This window comes from Eurosta solidaginis, chromosome 5 (assembly GCF_040869045.1).
Source record: "Eurosta solidaginis isolate ZX-2024a chromosome 5, ASM4086904v1, whole genome shotgun sequence".
In the NCBI taxonomy this organism is placed as follows: Eukaryota; Metazoa; Arthropoda; class Insecta; order Diptera; family Tephritidae; genus Eurosta; species Eurosta solidaginis.
In genome coordinates this window covers 270,522,131-270,541,354 of record NC_090323.1, presented here as the reverse complement: position 1 = coordinate 270,541,354, position 19,224 = coordinate 270,522,131, and the positions used below count along the sequence as shown (strand labels likewise).

Below are 19,224 nucleotides of genomic sequence, written 5' to 3'. Positions count from 1 at the left end.
TATCGTCAACAAAATACATATAGCTACAACTAAATTGGGCATGAGACCAGACAAGTTGTGCTGTAAAATATAATTAAGAACATCAAGAGGGTTGAATGACTCTGGGACTCTTCGTGCGATAGCTTGTAATTCATCACATAAATCTGCAGCATCTATATCTTTCGATTCATTCAATGTTCAAGCTTTTTCTAGATTCTAGCAACTTTTCAAAATTGTTTCTTTACTCTCATTCACCATATTGTGGACATCGTTCAAAAATCCACAAACAAAGTTCATATTTTTCAGTTGCAGAAATCGCTCATCGATGGAATTGATAGCAGTATCTAAAATTGAAAAGTAAAAATTTATTTTGAATTTTTGCTTTTCATTTTCATACGAAAATTGTTTTGTCCTTTTCCGTGGTCTTTTCGATGATTCAAAATTAGTAATCACACCAAGATCCTCAGCGACTGTTTTCGCATCAACCACGATTTTTCCGAAACCTGAGTCTGATCGCATGTCCTCCAAAAATTTCTTAGTTACAGAAAGCTGCTTTTTTTTTGCAAAACGGATTTTTAGTACAAAAGTGTTTATCGAATTTGGTGCCCCCTAGAACTTGGTTCCCCCTAGAACTTGGTGCCCTAGGCGGTCACGTAGTTCGCGTATATGGTAGAGCCGGCCCTGGGCATGTTATATTTATTTGTAAAATAACCTCCTTCGTCTATGATAGTGAAAAATGGTAGCCATAGAACAATTAAGAGGTTTTTAGATAAGAGTGGCGTTTTTTAAATTTACGTAACATAAAATAAAAAAATATAAATAATTCAATGCAATGCTACAATTTTTTAATTGTTAATAAATTAATTTTTATTTTTCTATATTTTTTTTAATTTTTCACAATTTTTGAAGTTTTAAAAAAATATATATATATAACTTAGTTACGATTTAAACAATAAAAGGACGTAAGCAAGAGGTCATCAGTGTTACATAATAATAAAATTATATTTAGTAATGTCTTTTCCACAATTCCATGATTGTATGGGGGTAAACCGATTATCTCAGCTTTTGTGAGAAGAATGAAATTTTTGTTTTGTGCGTCTCAACAATAATTTTTTTAAGTACAACTAAATACAATTAAGCAATGTCTTTATACATATCGCTCATTTACGACAATAGTGTCATAACTCAAAAACACGACTTTTGAGTTAATAACATATAAACGTACCCAATATCATGATCTATGTTGTATAAAAAAATCTTTGAGATCAGTTAATAATTTACCACGTGCTATAAAAATTAAAATATGTCTTTATATGCTCAACATATGGCCGTTAAAATCTTTGAATGGCTCTCCTGGAAAATTGTGTTTTTTGAGTTATGACACTATTGAAGCAAATGAGCGATATGTGAATATATAGCATGTAGGTACATATATATTTTATATAGCAAGCATTTTCAAGCAACGCAAACAAATATGTATTATGCTAAGTTTAGAACAAGTAAGGTTTTTGTTTATAGTTTAAAATGCTCTGCTTCTAAAGTTGTTTGTAAATATTTTTGTTTACATTTAAGTTTAATATCAAAATACACACATTTCATTTTAAATTGGTTTTCGCTATTAACAAACATGCATACATAATTATTTAACTTCTTATTCTGTGTAAGTATGTACATATACGAGGGGCGTAACAAAAGTTCGCATAGTTTAAGCTTTGCTTTTTCAAAAAAAGATAGTTAAAATAACATCAAAATATTTGGTATCTGCGGTTTCTTAAAAACAGCTTAACACTTGATAACTAGGCGAACTTTTGTAAATACCCTCGTATACTGATTATCAGCTTATTTCAATTTCGAGCCATACATTTTATTGTTGGTATTCGCAATGCGTTGAATTCCATTAGCAAACCGTTTTTCGAGTTTAAGAGTATATTAAATTTTTATAAAATTATTTTGTTTTTTTTTTTTTTTTTTTTTTGTTTTTTATTTCATGCTATTTTGTTTGTTTACATGTACAAATGTGTGCATGTTTATTTGTGTGTACAATTGGCAAGTCTGTTGCGTAATCTTTACTTTAACTCATTTATTTATCATTTCAGTTCATACTAAAATCTTATCTGTTTTTCTATAAAAGTATTTTAAATCGTATCAAAATAAATGGTTATGTACGCCCGGGGTTTTGCATTTATTTTTCGTGCAATTCAAAAATGGGAAACAAATTTTTGGCACCCTGTACTAACGACAAAGTTAGTTCTCCTCTTTAAATTTTCTTATTGGCATAAGAACTTTGAATCATTGTTTAAAAGATTCTATTAAGAATTAAGGCACATTCCGTCTATAGAATCTTTAAACCAATAATGTCAAAATCAGCCTTTTCAAACTTTTGTCTAAAAAAAATATCACCCTGTACTCAAGATTTGTTATTAAAAAGTGAACGTAATAAAAAAAAATTGTGCATCTGATTTTTACCAACATTAAATAAAAATAAAATTAGCTTGAAAAAGATATATCGTTTACATAAAAAACTTATTTGTAGCTAGCGAAAATCTAACTTAACAGGGTGTACTTAATTCTTTCGCATTTTTTTTTTATCCATACATCTTGATACGGCCTATTGTACCTTCAAATTATTTAGTTTTCGCTTTGCACCTTAATTAGAACTAAGTAAACGATTGATTATTCGATTATTAAAATACTAAATAATTTTACGTGCTAGTTTTTGTTTTGTTATTAAAATAATTAATTTTTTTAATTGCATTCATTATAAGTTAAAAGTTAAAAAACAAAACATCTAACCAAAAATCTATAAGAAAATATTACTTCTAAACATTTGTTGTTAAGTAATTGCAAGTGATTTGTTACGTAAACTTAATATTCGTAGCCAATTTGAGGGAGCACTTCCGCGAATTGCCCAACTTCAACAATAAGTAACCATTTTTAATTTCCCTCATCATTTACCATAATATTATTCAGTTCTTTATAATTAGTATTAATTAATATCGGCCATCGGTCCGGCGGTTGGTCTGACTGCTGCTGCTGCCGCATTCCTCAACAGGACGGCATGCGGTGCATTCATCATCAGTCAGCTGATAGCTCATCGATGCGACAACGCACGGCATGCTCCACTACTTCCAAACTTGGATAGTCCAATTCTTTGACAAGACACAAAGTGGCCGATAGTAAATTCGAGCTCTGCAAAAATCAATTAATTGTAATTAATTAGTTTTTAAAAATCGCTGATTTAAAATAAAGTTAAGTTACATGACAACTAGCATTTTCTACTGAAAACGATCTAAAAAATTAATGATGAAATGATCCCGAAATTACCGCCGCCAAGTAATCCTTAAGTTATCCTTAAACCTATCTATCCCCTTATTTACCAGCGTTTTCCTCTAGGCAAATAAACTCGCATATCCCACGAAGGTTCCAACCCTCGCTGAGTGAACAAGTTTCTGTTCAGATTCTTAAATGGATATAAACGATATTGGCAGTTTAGTAAAGCCATCACTAGGCTAACTTCTGGGGATAATAGAGGAATGCAGTATTATGGTAGACCAACCAGAATGACTGTGAAGTCCTATGTTTGGATAGGAAAAGAACGAGCTTACTTCTCAAACTAAGCGAATCTGCAGTGAGTGTACTTAGAGGTCATATGGCAGGTGCTAGCGTAAAGATCGCGTATATCAACAATCTCTCTCTACAGAAGCTGCCAAAATGAGAGGGAACAGGAATCGATTTAACACTTTCTCTTCCGATGGCCAATACTACAAAGAGGAAACTCTAGGCGCACGGTTTTTCCACAATCTAATTTTTCGACAATCTAATAGACGTAAGTAAGGGGTATCCTTTGTCCCTACTTGAATTTATGTGGAAACGCCTATTGGCCTATTAGCAGATATATGGTTGGATACATGTGTTTTACTCGATTTTCACCGAGGTCATTCATAATGAACAAAAATGTCTCCGAATTGATTTTGTGGGAAATGACAATGCACGCGTTCCTTAATTTCCACATTCAGGTGTCGATAGGAAATATTTCGTTCACATAACATGATCTAGCAAGCGAAGCCCTTGGGCTTAAGTTCCTTGCACAATGTTCATGTCTACGTAGGTCCCATACAGCTCATCATGAAACACTTTTCAACCTACACATCTTTGACATCACGAAACCGATCATAAACCTTCCGGAGAACTTTTCTGTTGAACACCCCAAGGGCCATCCCATCTTCTCTCGACACCGTCGGTAATTCCGTGCTATACATCGTTGCAGTTTTGCTTTGCGAGGATATTGTGTTGTATGAATTTTATTTTGTTGGAATTGTTGTCAGGATTCTTCTCTAAGGCAGAATAATGAGGTGCCTCCCTGTTGTTGTTCTTGTAGAGATAAAGATACTCGCCGAAGGTTTTGGGGAGTTTTATCCAATGTTGATAGTCCTTTGCCATATGCGGATCCGGAACGTTCCGGTAACAAGCACCATTAAAGTACTTCCGACCATCTCGGGAACGATTTAGTATGACCGCATGAAACCTTCTACGCCCTTCCACCCCTAGATCGATAAGGAACTTGGGGTCACCGGCTGTTAAAGAAACAGGATTCGCAAGGGATAAATGAGGTTGACAATTGGGTTGGAGAAGCTATAAATTGCGCTGACAGCCCCTTGAAAAGGTTGCGCCTCTTATGGCAGGCATACCTGCCGCGGGTATATTCTAAACCCCAAAACTCGCTGGGGGAGAGGTGCCCCTCTCTCTCTCTCATTTATAGGTTGGTTTGTTTTATTGGTGATAAAATCAAACGCTGCTAGAATTGGACACTTACCCGATTTATGGGCCGTCTGTGATAGCCAGAATAATGATTAAGTACAGCAGTTGATACGGTGCTTGCCGAGTCGCTGTAACGTCCATCAGGTCGTCTGCATTAAACACAAAATTACGACATTAAATACATAAATATTTGTAATAAAAATAATTATTTTTAAATTGCTTCCTTACCTCGGTCGCGGTCGCTCCGGATCCTCCCAATCCCCACCGTTTTCGCGTGCGCTACCATTTCTATAGGCATAACGATCAGTGACATCACCTCGACGAGGACCACCACCTACATGATGCAATGTAGCTGTGCTACCAAAATGATTATTTTGCTGTTGTTCTTCCCATTCGGTCAAATCGTTTTGGCTGTGACGATAGTGTGCAGGATATGACGGACGATCAGACTGATAGTATTCCTGCCAAATGAAGAAGAGGCGGAATTAATTAGCAACGCGTATGCAAAGAAAGTACACTGACAACTTGAGCAGGAAATAAGAAAAATCAAATGCATCAATTCACATTTAACTACAATAAAAAGAGATTTCAAAAAACTAAAGAAACGCTTACGGCTACTGATGATGGTTTAAAGAGATATACAAAATAAAACAAACCCAAATATTTACGCAAAAAAAGTAAACTCAGGAATGTTAGTACTACCGCAGACCCAATACTCACCTTCATGGATTGAGTAGATATGCTGGGTGGTATGGGAGCACGTTCCCGATACCCAACATGCGAACTATCCTGGTCCGAGCCTGGAGAGCGCTGCTGTTACCAAAAGTTTCAATTTTTTTTTATATTGCAACCAAATTATTGTATGAGCGCGTTATTTAGTAGACATTTGTGGTTTGGTGTGTTTTATTTGTGTTGCACACAAAAGTGTGTCATTCGGTGTTTTGGTGTCAAAATTTACATAACAAATAATTTTCTAATTAGTTAGGTGAAATGAATACATCAAGGTGCGGTACGAAAAATCAATAAAACGCTGAGACCCATTGACTGAAAGTGCAGTGACACCCAACCGACCCTAAAAACGACTTTCCACATGGAATTATGAACTTTATTTTGCCCCTACTCAAAGACGCCCACATCATTGGCCCAGCCCAATTCATTTTTCAAAGGAAACTGAGTTTTGTAGCTTCCTTGTTGACGTTATTATTATATATGTACATTTGAATTTAAACATATTCTTTTGGTTATGCACAATTTCAAATGACCTGAACAGCTCCGGCATGTAATAAGGCCTTAAAATACTGCACTTTGAAATGTCTGAGTTTTCAGCAAGGCAATGAAGTGATGCCCTTCCCCATTGAGATCTAAGTTCAGATTTTGTCAAGTATGCAAAATATGGACCCAGACCACGTTGTTGTTTTAACAGAAGACTTAAGAATATGGGTCGCATGACTAACTCACACTGTGTTGCTGTCTAGGGAAGATAAAATCAACAATAGTTTTTGCCGGTTTAGTGGACAAGCCATTCTCACAGCACCAAGTCAACTGCTGAGTGGAGTATTACTACCGATTCGAAACGCCCCATCCCGGAAAATTTTTGAATAACCGCTTATTCCAGAATTTGTTTCAAACCCACCTAATGTGAGCTTCAGTTCAATACATTTTGACATTAGCTGACGAACTTATAAAAAAAATCTGAGGGGTTCTTTACCGAATTCGAGATAGGGCGTTTTGGAAGCCAATTCTGAGATAGAGCGATTTCGAAACGTCATCCAAGATAGAGTGATACTCCACTCAGCAGTCGAAATGTTCATCATATTCAGAGTAGCTCACGCTTTGCTTCAAAGATATTCTTGGGACAGCCTGCATTGATTTTAACTTACTTAAATTAAAAAAGAATACTCCTGGCCAACTAAACATCAGCGCTCAGAAAACTGTCAGCTATCAAGAACAAGAAAACTTAGCTAAGCTGGTGTATAAATGCCACGAGAAAAGAAAACGCTATTAGATATTAGCTCTGTTCGCGTACATTGATGTTAAAGAATATAAAATATCCAGCAATTTTTTTTTTTCTTGAATTGGGAATATCTCAACCCTTTTCAAATAAACTTAAAAAAAAATATTCAACCGGATTCTGACCTTGGAAGTCAAATTTGTGACAGTTTTCGCTGGATATTATTGAATACAGGGTACGCGAACAGACCTTTTTTAAAAATTTTCACAACAATTCTTACATCACAATGATGGTAAGGCAAACGATTCACGTTCGCGTATGAATTATATTTTGGTGAAGGTGTGTGCGCGACCGGCTCCTGTGCGTTGTTCGTGAATGGTGTTAGATTTAGAAAAATGTAGATTACAAAGTGAAAGAAAATACAGTAAATACATTAACATTAACATGTGTCTTTTGTGGATGAATTTAGCAAGTTTGTGAATATTTTAATTTGAAATTATTTAAATTTTTTTAAAACAAAATACATCAATTAAATTTTTAATATATAACAATAAATTGCATTAAATTTTAAAAGCATTTTTATAAGAGCAAATGAAAATGTTATCCAATTCTTTTACCAAAGCATTTCTTAAATAATTTGCCATTATAAACACGAAATACCTGTGCGGGTGAAGCGGGTTTTGAGATCTCATTGCTTTTGCTTGGATCGCTGACGCTTTCCTCCGTATGCGCCGGACTATTCAGTTGTGGTGGCTTTTTGTTAAATTTTTGTATATTAATTTTTGTTAGATTTTAAGAATTAAAATAGGCGCATTTTGCATTAAACGGAGTCCATAGTGCAGGCATAAGAGAAAGTAATATGAGTTAATTATTAGTTGTTGAGGGTTAAATAGTAGAGATGTGGCAATGAATAATATTGTTACGAATATTAGCAACACTAAGGGGCACTGCCATCTCTAAGCCGATGCTAAGCAGTGACTTGATGTAAATCAATAATTCAATAATTATGTCTACACATATGTACGTACACGCAGGGAGAAGCAACGCGCAAACACATGCAGATATCTTATCTGAGATATGCAATATAATTGTGGAAGTGTCGATCACAAACACACGCGCATGAGCTGTGAGAGAAGCTATAAAAATTGTGCATCTGTAGTTATAGCTGAGAAACTTATAGCAGATAACCAACTAGTAGATTCTAGAACAGAAATGTCAACGCCTAGAAATGTCAACGAGTAAACCAAACAGTATAAAATGCGACACCAGTAGAGGCGCGAGAATCAGTTTTGATTAAGCACGCTATCTGTCGAGCAATAGCAGTATTATTTTGAAAATCAGTTGTAGTGTTATTGTAAAGAACTTGAATAAAGGCCATTTTGCATTATTAAATATTGGAGTTATTTATTCAACAGTTTAGTGATTCGAACTTAGCAGAAGGTTGCAAATAAGAGGATTTACAGTAGATTCGTTACAATATAATTGATCGTTTTTGTTAAACTAGCAAACCTATGTGAATGATTTATAGAAAATATGTTTTAGGTAGCAAAAAATTTATATACATTTTTGAATGCAAAACTTATGGTTATATAGTAGTGTCCGAAATTTTCTATTGGATGGGGTGGGGTATAAAATTATCGATGGTGATCGAGTCTCAAAAAAATAAAAATAAAATCCACAATTTAATTCAAAATTTTGCGATAGTTTAAGCATACGATTTAAAAAAAAATGTAAGGCGCGATAACCTTCGAAGAGATTTTAGGCCTAGCTTCTCTTCCGATTTGCGTCCTGCTCCTTTTAATTTTTCTTAAAAATTGGCGGGCGGGACCTACTTCTGCAAGGCAGATAAGTTTTCACTTAGAGCTTTTCATGACAAACACTGCCGAGGGGCGACCCCGTTTAGTAAAATTGTCTACTAATTGAAAAAACGTTGTTGCTAAAATTTTGATGTCGCTTTGCCCTGGCGTGAACCCAGTTTCTTTGGTGTGGTAAGTGGAGCACACGATTTACTACAGTTTTTTCTAATATCTACAAAAAAACGACAAAACGATCGATAGTGTTGGCTTTATTAGACTATTATGATTGTTAGTATTTTTTAAACTATGGAAATTTGGTAGATCCGTCAGGCAGACCTCGAGAATCGGTATGGAATCCCTGCTTTCCAGAGTTTCTGATCCACAATGGAAGCCTCAAAGTGAGATTGGCAGCGTAAGGACAGTATTATAATCTTTACACCTTATCGTGTGAAAATGATTTCATAGCCCGAAAAGACTTCAAAGCAAATATACAGATTTCTACGACCAAAATAATGGCGTATCAATCTCATAAATCGGATGTCAAATAGTCAAGTCATAGCTTGTTCCCTAGCTTAAAGTGTGGTGCTATTACAAGACCTTCAGATATCAATAAAGGCCCGAACACAGTCAACTTTTATGTCGTTTTGGCACATGTTGAAAGCTTTGAAATTGTGACTATCTTAGTGTTAGAGTTCTGGAGTTCAAATCGATGGTATCAGCGCGTCTGTAATTTAATTGCTACCAAATTCATTTTGATACTACTGATTTACTAATGTGATTTGAGTGATCAACAGGGTTATTAATTTGCAGAGATCGTAATATATCAGCGTAACAAGAAAAGGGGAAAAATAATACCTACCCTGTCTTAACTGTAAAGTATAAAATTACCTCCTTCATTGGACTCGAACTCCGACGTTGCTGATACTGTTGCGGTGATGCTTGATGTTGCTGATATTGTGGTGCTTGTTGTTGCTGTTGTCTATGTTGTGGCGGGTAATTATTTTGCTGTGACTGTTGCTGTTGCGCTTGTTGTTGTGGCGGTGATGGTTGCTCATAACGTGCTGACTGTGGTTGTTGCGTATAACTATCCTCATACACTTCCTCTTCGTCTCTCGCTCCAGCAGATCCACTGCCACTGCCACCACGTAACGCCTCATCAAGTTCTTCTTGTGTCACCTCCACATTATCCAATTTCTTCAGATTTGGCAAGGCACGTAGCACAGTTTGGCGATAGCTAATCGGGAAAAACGGATATTTGTAGGCGGTCCGAAACAAAAATGCAAATAAAATTCAAGCTTACTTTGGTCCAACACGATCGCAGCACGGATTCTCCTCCAGCCATAAATATTTGAGCGCTGGCAAGTTTTGCAGATAAGCAATCTCATTTATATCCTGTATGTTATTCTTACGCAAATATAATTCCTGAAGTTTCTGGCAGTCTTCGAATGGTTGCAGTGTTGTTATTTTATTGACGCTGAAAGAAAAAAGTCAAAGTGCAATGAGCGATGGGTGATAAAATGACAAATAAAGTATACACAAGATGCAAGAGGTTTCAAGTTACAAGCATATTTAAGTGAACAAATTGCAATTAATATGTTTTTGACTTATGACCTTTAGCTAAAGGAGCCTCTACATTCTAAAGGAGCCTCGTCTCCATACTCATCTCTAAATAGATCAAGTGGTATATTTTATATTTATTTTAATTTTCGCTTAACAGAAACGATGTCTCAACAATTACAATTAGGTCTAAAATATTTTGAACAGCGTTAAATAACAATTATCCAACAATAACAAATACCTAAAATAAATAAAAGATCAATCTGTAATTACTCATCAATCTAATTGCCGGTTAACGCATTGCCCGAAAGTTTACAAAGTATTTTCACCGATTATATATTTTTTAATGCGAAGATAAATTTGCCTGACGATTCCCTTTGCGAGTATTTAAGCCAAACCATTTGAAGAATCCAATACAAAAATAGAAATGGGATTTTAATTTTAAAACGCCTAGCACACGCATTTTATATGCTATTTAAACATTTGAACGCTTTCCATCCAAACGATCGATTTAGGTACCCAGCAAAAAATTGTATAAGCTGTTGTGAGAAATAAGGAAGGAATATGATGGCAGCGCTGACTGCCCTGCTGACAGATAAACCGTATAATGAGGCTAATAGAGCCTTTTAGTGACGACTTATTTTTATTTTTTTTTTTTTTTATAACCATAAAGACATAACCAGATAAAACAGCTGATCGAACCTACCTTATGGAAATCAATGTAATCGAGGAGTAAGCGTGATGGTATGACACCATTAATCGATTACATTGATTTCCATATCAGCTGTTTTATCTGGTTATGGCTTTATGGTTATAAGGCACCATTAATTCGCCCTTAAGGCTCACTTACGCGAGAAATAGGCCTTGTATTTGAGCAAATTCGACAAACCTTTATCTTTATGTTCCTTGGATGTTTCACTGGGCAAAATAACTTAAAGTTGTTAAATGGCATTTTCGAATTTAATATATTGAAATAATGATTTTCATGATAGTTATTCGATCTTAAACACTTTTTCAAGCACAGATCTTTACTCAGTGTTATTAAACTCGACTGAGCATCATAGCTCACATTCAGTTTTAAGGCATTGATAATCGCACAGAAAATTTAAGATGTAACTTTTAGTACAAAAAGTCTATATGTGAACGTAAAGTTAATGTGCCTCTGTATTATTCAAAATTATCACAAACCAAAATAACGTTGGTGGTTAAAAACCTTTTTTTTCATCGATGCCTGAATTTACGTATCTGTAGGTATCCCTGACAAAATAAATCATAGATAAGAAAACCACCCCAAAGAAGGAGCTCATTAGCATCTTTTTTAGATATCCATATTGTACGTACAAAGCTATTTGACGCTCTTATATCTTCACCGATATTCCTTAAACCGGATTTCTGGTATCAATAAGAACTTTCTTAATTACACTGGTCGACGGCCAAAATTTACCGGAGACGCCGTTATGAAATTCGTATGTAAAACCACCCCCTAATTTCAAAAATCGAGTTCATTTTTGATTCTATGGTACCGTTTTTGAGATATTTGCAATTTACCGTTATTCGAAAAAACCAAAAAGATGGCTCCTTTTAATTACGTATATCTCGCTTATAACTTACGTAGTTTTGCATCGATTTTATTCGATGATAGCTTATCTTTTTTCCAATTAAACAGAGCTTTACGTAAAGAAAAAATATCTGGATTAAAAGTCGTGGTTTTGGAATGTTGCCCTCGCAAAAAGTAATTTTTTTCATATTTTTTCATAAAAAAACAAAAATCTGAAATGATAAGCTAATGTCTCGAAAACTGTCTGGTTGAGCAAAAACTATGTATGATTTTATCGTCTTTCCGATTCTGTAAACCTTTTTGCAATTGCTTTACCCGTTCGTGAGATATACGTAATTAAAGGGAGCCATCTTTTTGTTTTTTTCGAATAACGGGAAATTGCAAATATCTCAAAAACCGTACCATAGAATCAAAAATGAACTCAATTTTCGAAATCAGGGGGTGATTTTACATACGAATTTCATAACGGCGTTTCTGGTAAAGAGAAAAAGTTGAAATTCGTGGTCCAGTGTTATTGTTCTCATATGACGCACCACGCTGTTATAATTTTTAGAAATTCCAAAAAAGTTTTTAAATAAATGGATAACACCACTAAAAAAACTTAAAGCGATTTACTACCGAAGAGATTATGGCCGAGCTTCTCTTCCAATTTGCTTATAATTAATGAATCCTAGAAATTAGCAGTACGGAACCTCCTTGCATTATGCCGACTCACAACGGCAAGCCAGATGAATTTTCACTGAAAAACTTTTCATGGCAGAAATTCGCTCGTAGTGGTTGCCAAACAAATGCCAGGGGGTGACCCCAGCTAGAAAACGTTTTCCTAATTGAAAGAACTTGTTTCCATTGTTTGATATTACTTTGCCCGTAAGTTGAACCAAAGACCTTTGGTGTATTATATCACACGATTTACACCGATGGACATTTACTACAAATTTCTTATTTCTCTGCCACAATTGTTCAGAACATTTTTTGTTTTTTTTTTTTGTTTTTTCAAAAAGTCGGTGGATTTTTCAATATAGGAATATATGTGCATTTCATGTGGTCATAACAAAAAAAAATTGGTTTGTTAGGCAAAGCCCATAGTCACTGACCTTCCTTCAATCTAGTAGCGAGGCGAACCTTTTTATTTGAAAAATCCACACCCGAATCGAAAACTACTCCAAAAAAAGCGATGACTTTCAAAATGCACTATGTTTTAATATTTAATTTTTTTATACTCAGTTTAGCAGAGCTCACAGAGTATATTAACTTTGATTAACGGTTGGTTGTACAGGTATAAAGGAATCGAGATAGATATAGCCTTCCATATATCAAAATCATCTGGATCGAAAAAAAATTTGATTGCACCATGTCCGATAAAACATTACCAAAGACGGATAAAGCGATGAAACTTAGTAGGTGAGTTGGACTTATGACGCAGAATAGAAAATTATTAAAATTTTGGACAATGGGCGTGGCACCGCCCACTTTTAAAAGAAGGTAATTTAAAACTTTTGCAAGCTGTAATTTGGCAGTCGTTGAAGATATCATGATGGAATTTGGCAGGAACGTTACTCCTATTACTATATGTATGCCTAATAAAAATTAGCAAAATCGGAGAACGACCACGCCCACTTAAAAAAAAATGTTTAAGTCAAATTTTAACAAAAAATTTAACATATTTACAGTATATAAGTAAATTTATGTCAACATTCAAGTCCAGTAATGACATGGTGCAACAAAATAGAAAAAATGGGCGTGGCTCCGCCCTTTTTCATTTAATTTGTCAATGATACTTTTAATGCCATAAGTCGAAGAAAAATTTACCAATCCTTGTGAAATTTGGTAGGGGCTTAGATTCTAGGACGATAACTTTTTTCTGTGAAAAAGGGCAAAATCGGTTGAAGCCACGCCCAGTTTTTATAAACAGTCGACCGTCTGTCCTTCCGCTCGGCCGTTAACACGATAACTTGAGCAAAAATCGATATATCTTTACTAAACTCAGTTCACGTACTTATCTGAACTCATTTTCATTGGTATAAAAAATGGCCGAAATCCGCCTATGACCACGCCCACTTTTTCGATATCGAAAATTATGAAAAATGAAAAAAAAAATGCCATAATTCTATACCAAATACGAAAAAAGGATGAAACATCGTAATTGGACTGGTTTATTGACGCAAAATATAACTTTAGAAAAAACATTGTAAAATGGGTGTGACACCTACCATATTAAGTAGACGAAAATGAAAAAATTCTGCAGGGCGAAATATAAAACCATTGAAATCCTGGCAGGAATACTGTTCGTGGTATTACATATATAAATAAATTAACGGTATCCAACAGATGATGTTCTGGGTCACCCTGGTCCACATTTGGCCTTCACATATATAACTACCATCACTCCCTTTTAAAACCCTCATTAATACCTTTAATTTGATACCCATATTGTGCAAACGCATTCTAGAGTCACCCCTGGTCCACCTTTATGGCGATATCCCTAAATGGCGTCCACCTATAGAACTATGACCCACTCCCTCATAAAATACTCTTTAATACCTTTCATTTGATACACATGTCATTCAAACACATTCCAGGGTTACCCTCGGTTCATTTTCCTACATGGTTATTTTCCCTTATGTCACCATAGCTCTCAACTGAGTATGTAATGTTCGGTTACACCCGAACTTAACCTTCCTTAGTTGTTTTTTTATATTTCTATTGATAACAGCTTATAATGTGTAGTAAAGTTACTTTCCAAACTAATTGTGCTGATTTCGATTTCCGGGCATGTCCTCTAAAGTAGGTAGATATGAAAAATATGTAGATTCTTTCGCGACTTGTATTAAAAACAGCTTAAGATATTTCAACCCACCAAAAAATCAATAGCTTATATAAGATTCATTTAAATTTGCCAAAAGGCTTAGAATATGAGGCCATAAATCTGCAAGGACTACCATTTGTATATAATACTCCTTATTACTATATCAACATTCAAGTTGATATTTAAAAAATCTTTTATTTTGATTTTAAGTATACAAATTTATTTTTGTTTATTTTTGAGTTTAGATATTTTCCAACTAACTAGAATTTTCTTTTTTTGAAGTTATTCAAAATTTTAAATTAACACGAAAACTCAATTAAAATTATTTTAAAAATTAAAGTAAAGAGTACAAAGTAGTTAACTAAAAGTGAGTTTTTTTTTTTGGAAATTTCTTTAAATTAGACAGCCTCTACTAAGCTTGGTTTAGCAATAGATAGTTTTATTTCTGTAGGGTAGCGCTGACTTTTAATTGATTTTAAAAAGGCCATGACAAAAGTCCAATTTAATAAATTCCCTAAAATTTCTCTTAAACCACTTAAATATAAAAGCATAAAATTATTAGACGTTGAATAAGAAAGATTAACGAATATGATTAAAGTTCAAGTGTTAAATTATGTATTCATGTGCACTTATGTATGTGTGTATGTATGTATGTACATTAAGCTGGGTTGATTTGCATGGACGAAAGTTAACCCATATCGCGCCATCGATTTATCAAGGGTTTTGGGCTCAGGAAAAAAGGTTCCACTAAACATACCCAAAAAAATAATTTTCGAGCCTGCAAAACCTACTTAAAAAATTTTCATTTGATTTTAAAATTTTCATGTATACGCTGTCCGACTCAAAATTGTCCGCTAAAAACTTTGGCCATGATAGTTTTTTGATATACATATATCGCATAGAAGTTATTTCACTAAGCGATGAGACATTCATATAAGGAAACTGACGATATGTTTCATTGATGACACACGAGACATTTAAATATGCTTTCGCTTGCTTTCTCTTTGTACATACAAAAAAATTCTATATAAAACCTTATTGTAAGTAATGCATTATAGTTGTTTTTGTGGTTGTTGTTTTTAATTTATAAACATTTTTTTTATCAACTCCTATTCTTTTGTTTTGGAGAGGAATCATGCTATTGATTTTAACTAACTTGCCAAAGCGAGCTAGACTTGAAGATTTTAATACTATGGTATAAGACTTTTGTGGAATTATCAGATATATCGGATTGAACGTAAGCCATTGCTGGAGACAAGCATACATATTGTAACGAATTTAGGGAAATTCCGCTTATTTGAAACCTTCTGCTAACTTTCGAATCGCTGAACTGTCGAATAAATAACTTCAATATTCTGTATTGCAAAATGGTCTTTATTATACTAATTTGGGAGTAGTACAATTATACTTCACAATTATACTTCACTTCGCAACTAATAGCGTGTTTAAATCAAACTGATTAGTAATTCCTCAGCTTGCGCTGCTTTTATACTCTCTGTTGCCTCGTCCGCATATTTCTCCAAAGGTCTAGATGTTTCACCTTCTAGAACTGTTGTATCTCCTGCTTGCTTACCATCTATATACATGTATATTTGTAGTTTATGCGTTTCTCATAGTCATATGCGTGTGTATGTGAGAGTAACTACTTCGGCTGATGACTTCATATTTGTGTGTGTGAAATATGTATCTCTTCGTCGCCTTCTACATAAGAGTGGCTGCTTTATTGTTGTTGCGCATTTATTTAGTAGCAACTTAGTGATGCTAATATTCGTCACAATATCTATTTGTATATTTACTTATAATCAGCCTATCACAAAATTAAAAAAAAAACGAATCAACATTTGACTGCGATAGCTAAAAACCCCGGTTTGACGCCTACGCTTTTCTTAACAAACTATATGAGCATTATTGCTTTATGCGTTGGATGCCTTCTAGCCATATTTGCACATTGTTTAGACCACAAAAGCCAACAAATAATAGCAAAGTTTTTATTCGCGTTTTCTAGTTTTTTTTTCTAAGTGCACATGGATTTCGATTAATTACCATTTTTATACAATTCTCAAAGTTTATTCGTACGAGCATTTGTTGTTGCATGTATACTTCAGTGTGCGTGGGTTTTCGTAATCACGTTCTGGGCAAAAAATAAACAGCAAAGCGATTCAAGTTAATGCATAAGCTTGTGCTCGATGAGCTGTTTCAAAGCTAGAAAACTATTGAGAATTTCCTCTAAATATTATTCTAACACACCTACATAGCCATTTCCACAAATGGGAGGTTCCATAAGAAAGTCAACCTTGGTGCGGAGATAAATTTTCTTATAAAACTGAAGAAAGTGTGGATACTAATAATATAAAAAACTTCAATCAACCTAAAAATATTAAAATGAGTCTTTAAATTTATTTTTAATACCTTTTTTTCTATAAAAGCAAAGTGCCGATTTAACTTTTCAATTAGGTTGAAGCGGCGTGTTTTGAAAAACCTTGTCAAACAATTTGAGATTTGCCATTCGAGTGTTTAATAAGAAAAATAACTACCGGAACTCATCTTTATTTAATAAAGTTGATTTCAATATCATCCTGATAGAGATAGAAACTAATTACGTCCAGTAGAAATTTTTATCAAAATACGACATCTATGAAGTAGGTTTTTTTCATGGCCGTTGAATCTGAGTCAAAGTATTAGAGAGTGAAAATTCTTAAAATTGTGCGTAACTTCAATTTATTTAGCCCATGTCCATGACCTGAACCATATTTTGAACCTTCGAAATAGCTTATTTACTATTAGTAAGTTTATTTAAGGTTTTTAATTGGAACATGTCCCTCCCTTCACAAATGCTGTCCCACCCGTGACATTTATATTTCACATTATAGCAATAAAATAATTTAAGGAAAATTACTTAATTTTACGCTATTGGATTCCACAAATGTTCGTACATATTGTTACGAGTATTAGCAAAACTAAGGGGTGCTGCTATCTTTAAGCCGATGCTAAGCAGTGACGCGAATTCACATCAATAATTCAATCATTATGTATCTACATAAACGAAACAATAATTGCGTCAACACATATGTACCATGTACGTATACGAGCAGCGGAGAGTCAATGCACAAACACATGCATATATCTGAAATATTCCTGAAAGTATGCAATGAGAAAAAAACTATAAAATCGTGCAATTGTAGTTACAGCTGAGAAGTTTGAGAGCTGCTGGACTAGTAGATTCTGGAAGCGCCTAGAAGATGCGAACGTTGAAATCAAAGAGTATAAAAGGCGGCAATTGTAGAGGCGCTGGAATTCAGTTTGATTTGAGATTTCGATTAAGACGCTAGCTAGCGAGCAAGAGCAGTATTATTTTGAATAGTAGAGTTTCGTTTGAGCTATCAATCAGTTTGGTTATTAAGCAAGCTATTCGTTGCAAAGTTTGAGTGTTATTGTGAAGTACTTGAATAAAGGCCATTTTGCATTATTAAATATTGGAGTCATTTATTCAACAGTTTAGTAATTCGAACTTAGCAGAGGGGTGCTATTAAGAGGATTTGCAAGTAAATTCGTTACAATATATATTAAATTGTTCAAACAAAACAAGCTACTTTCATATATTCGCAAAGTTTTTATAATATAAAACTTCACTAATGGATAGCGTGTTGTTTGTCCCACCCGTGACAATTGTAAAACTTATCTCAGTTTGCATATATACTAAGATATTATGAGTTTTTTTTTACATAACAGTACTGATTTATTCGGAATGTCTCAACCTTTCTGTTAGAATCTGAAGTCCCCAGCTGGTTTTATAGAAATGCTTCAAAAACGATGAATTATTGCCTACAATTGTCTCACGCGTGACGATGGAACATTCCAAATGTATGAATTGTATAGACTATGTATATATCATATGTGGTTGTAAGTTAAAAAATGCCTTAAAAAACGAACTTCAAGCCCAATTAATAGACCGACCTTCTATTTGCTTCACACTTGAGTTGGCTAACTCTGAAAATAATAAGGCAACAAGGGATGTTTCATTGACGATACAAATTAAGAATATGCTTGAGAAATTTTACATAGAGGTATTATCGGGCTCTTAAGTTATTTCTTATACAAGTCTTATGTCCTTAAACATTATTTATATTAGCGCAACTCGTTTAAAAAGAAAATGTAATCTAGTTCGTCCCCTACTAAATGATTTCGTGTTTTATCGCAGGAGATTTAAGATGCGCATGTAGCAATTTATATGATTTGCATTATTGTTTATTATTGATCAGCTCTACATATTTATTAGTTTGTCAATACATAAAACATGTTCCCATGAACATCACTCATTTAATATAAGAACGTAATAAATTCAAAACAGAACATTTTAAGCCAGGAATATATCGCCACATGATTAAAAGTTTGAGCGTTATATGACCTAACTAAATTTGCTTTGACATTTAGATAAGCACGTTGTTTTTTAAAAGCCCACAAATCACACCCAAAACTGTCCGTACCAACTGAAAAACGGGTACTGCTACGAATGCGTAAAATTTTTTTATTATTTGGTATAAAAGAGTTACATATGTACATAAAGATATACTAGTGAAGGTAATATAATAAAAAGGGCTATTCCCATTCCTCCGGAAAACTTACTAGATAAGATTCAAAAAATTGTTTTTGTGTTTTTCGAATAAAATTAAAAACACACCAGTAAATTGAAAGGTTATCAATTAAGTATAAAATAGTTTGAAAAATTGGTTTAAACTGATAATTGTTTTAAAATGTAAACTCAAATTTTGAACCGTGCACTTATTTCCTTTACTACGGAAATTCGAGTGCATTAAAATGA

The 19,224-nt window shown here is 34.0% G+C and overlaps 1 protein-coding gene across 23 annotated transcripts in view; it reads right to left on the bottom strand.

Moving 5' to 3' along the window:
• Positions 1-820: 820 nt before the first annotated feature.
• Positions 821-19,224, bottom strand: part of LOC137253508 (dynein axonemal assembly factor 11) — a 43,927-nt gene continuing 25,523 nt past the window's right edge. For 18 of the 23 annotated variants that reach the window (XM_067790541.1, XM_067790549.1, XM_067790554.1 and 15 more), the window contains 8 exons: positions 9,785-9,958; positions 9,373-9,718; positions 7,349-7,441; positions 6,969-7,046; positions 5,458-5,550; positions 4,966-5,198; positions 4,793-4,886; positions 821-3,168 (listed from right to left, as the gene is read on the bottom strand). In XM_067790541.1, coding sequence (XP_067646642.1) covers positions 3,055-3,168; positions 4,793-4,886; positions 4,966-5,198; positions 5,458-5,550; positions 6,969-7,046; positions 7,349-7,441; positions 9,373-9,718; positions 9,785-9,958 — 1,225 coding nt within the window. In that variant the 3' untranslated portion in view covers positions 821-3,054. The remainder of the gene's footprint in view (positions 3,169-4,792; positions 4,887-4,965; positions 5,199-5,457; positions 5,551-6,968; positions 7,047-7,348; positions 7,442-9,372; positions 9,719-9,784; positions 9,959-19,224) is intronic. The other 5 variants (XM_067790550.1, XM_067790555.1, XM_067790556.1 and 2 more) reach the window with 5 other exon arrangements.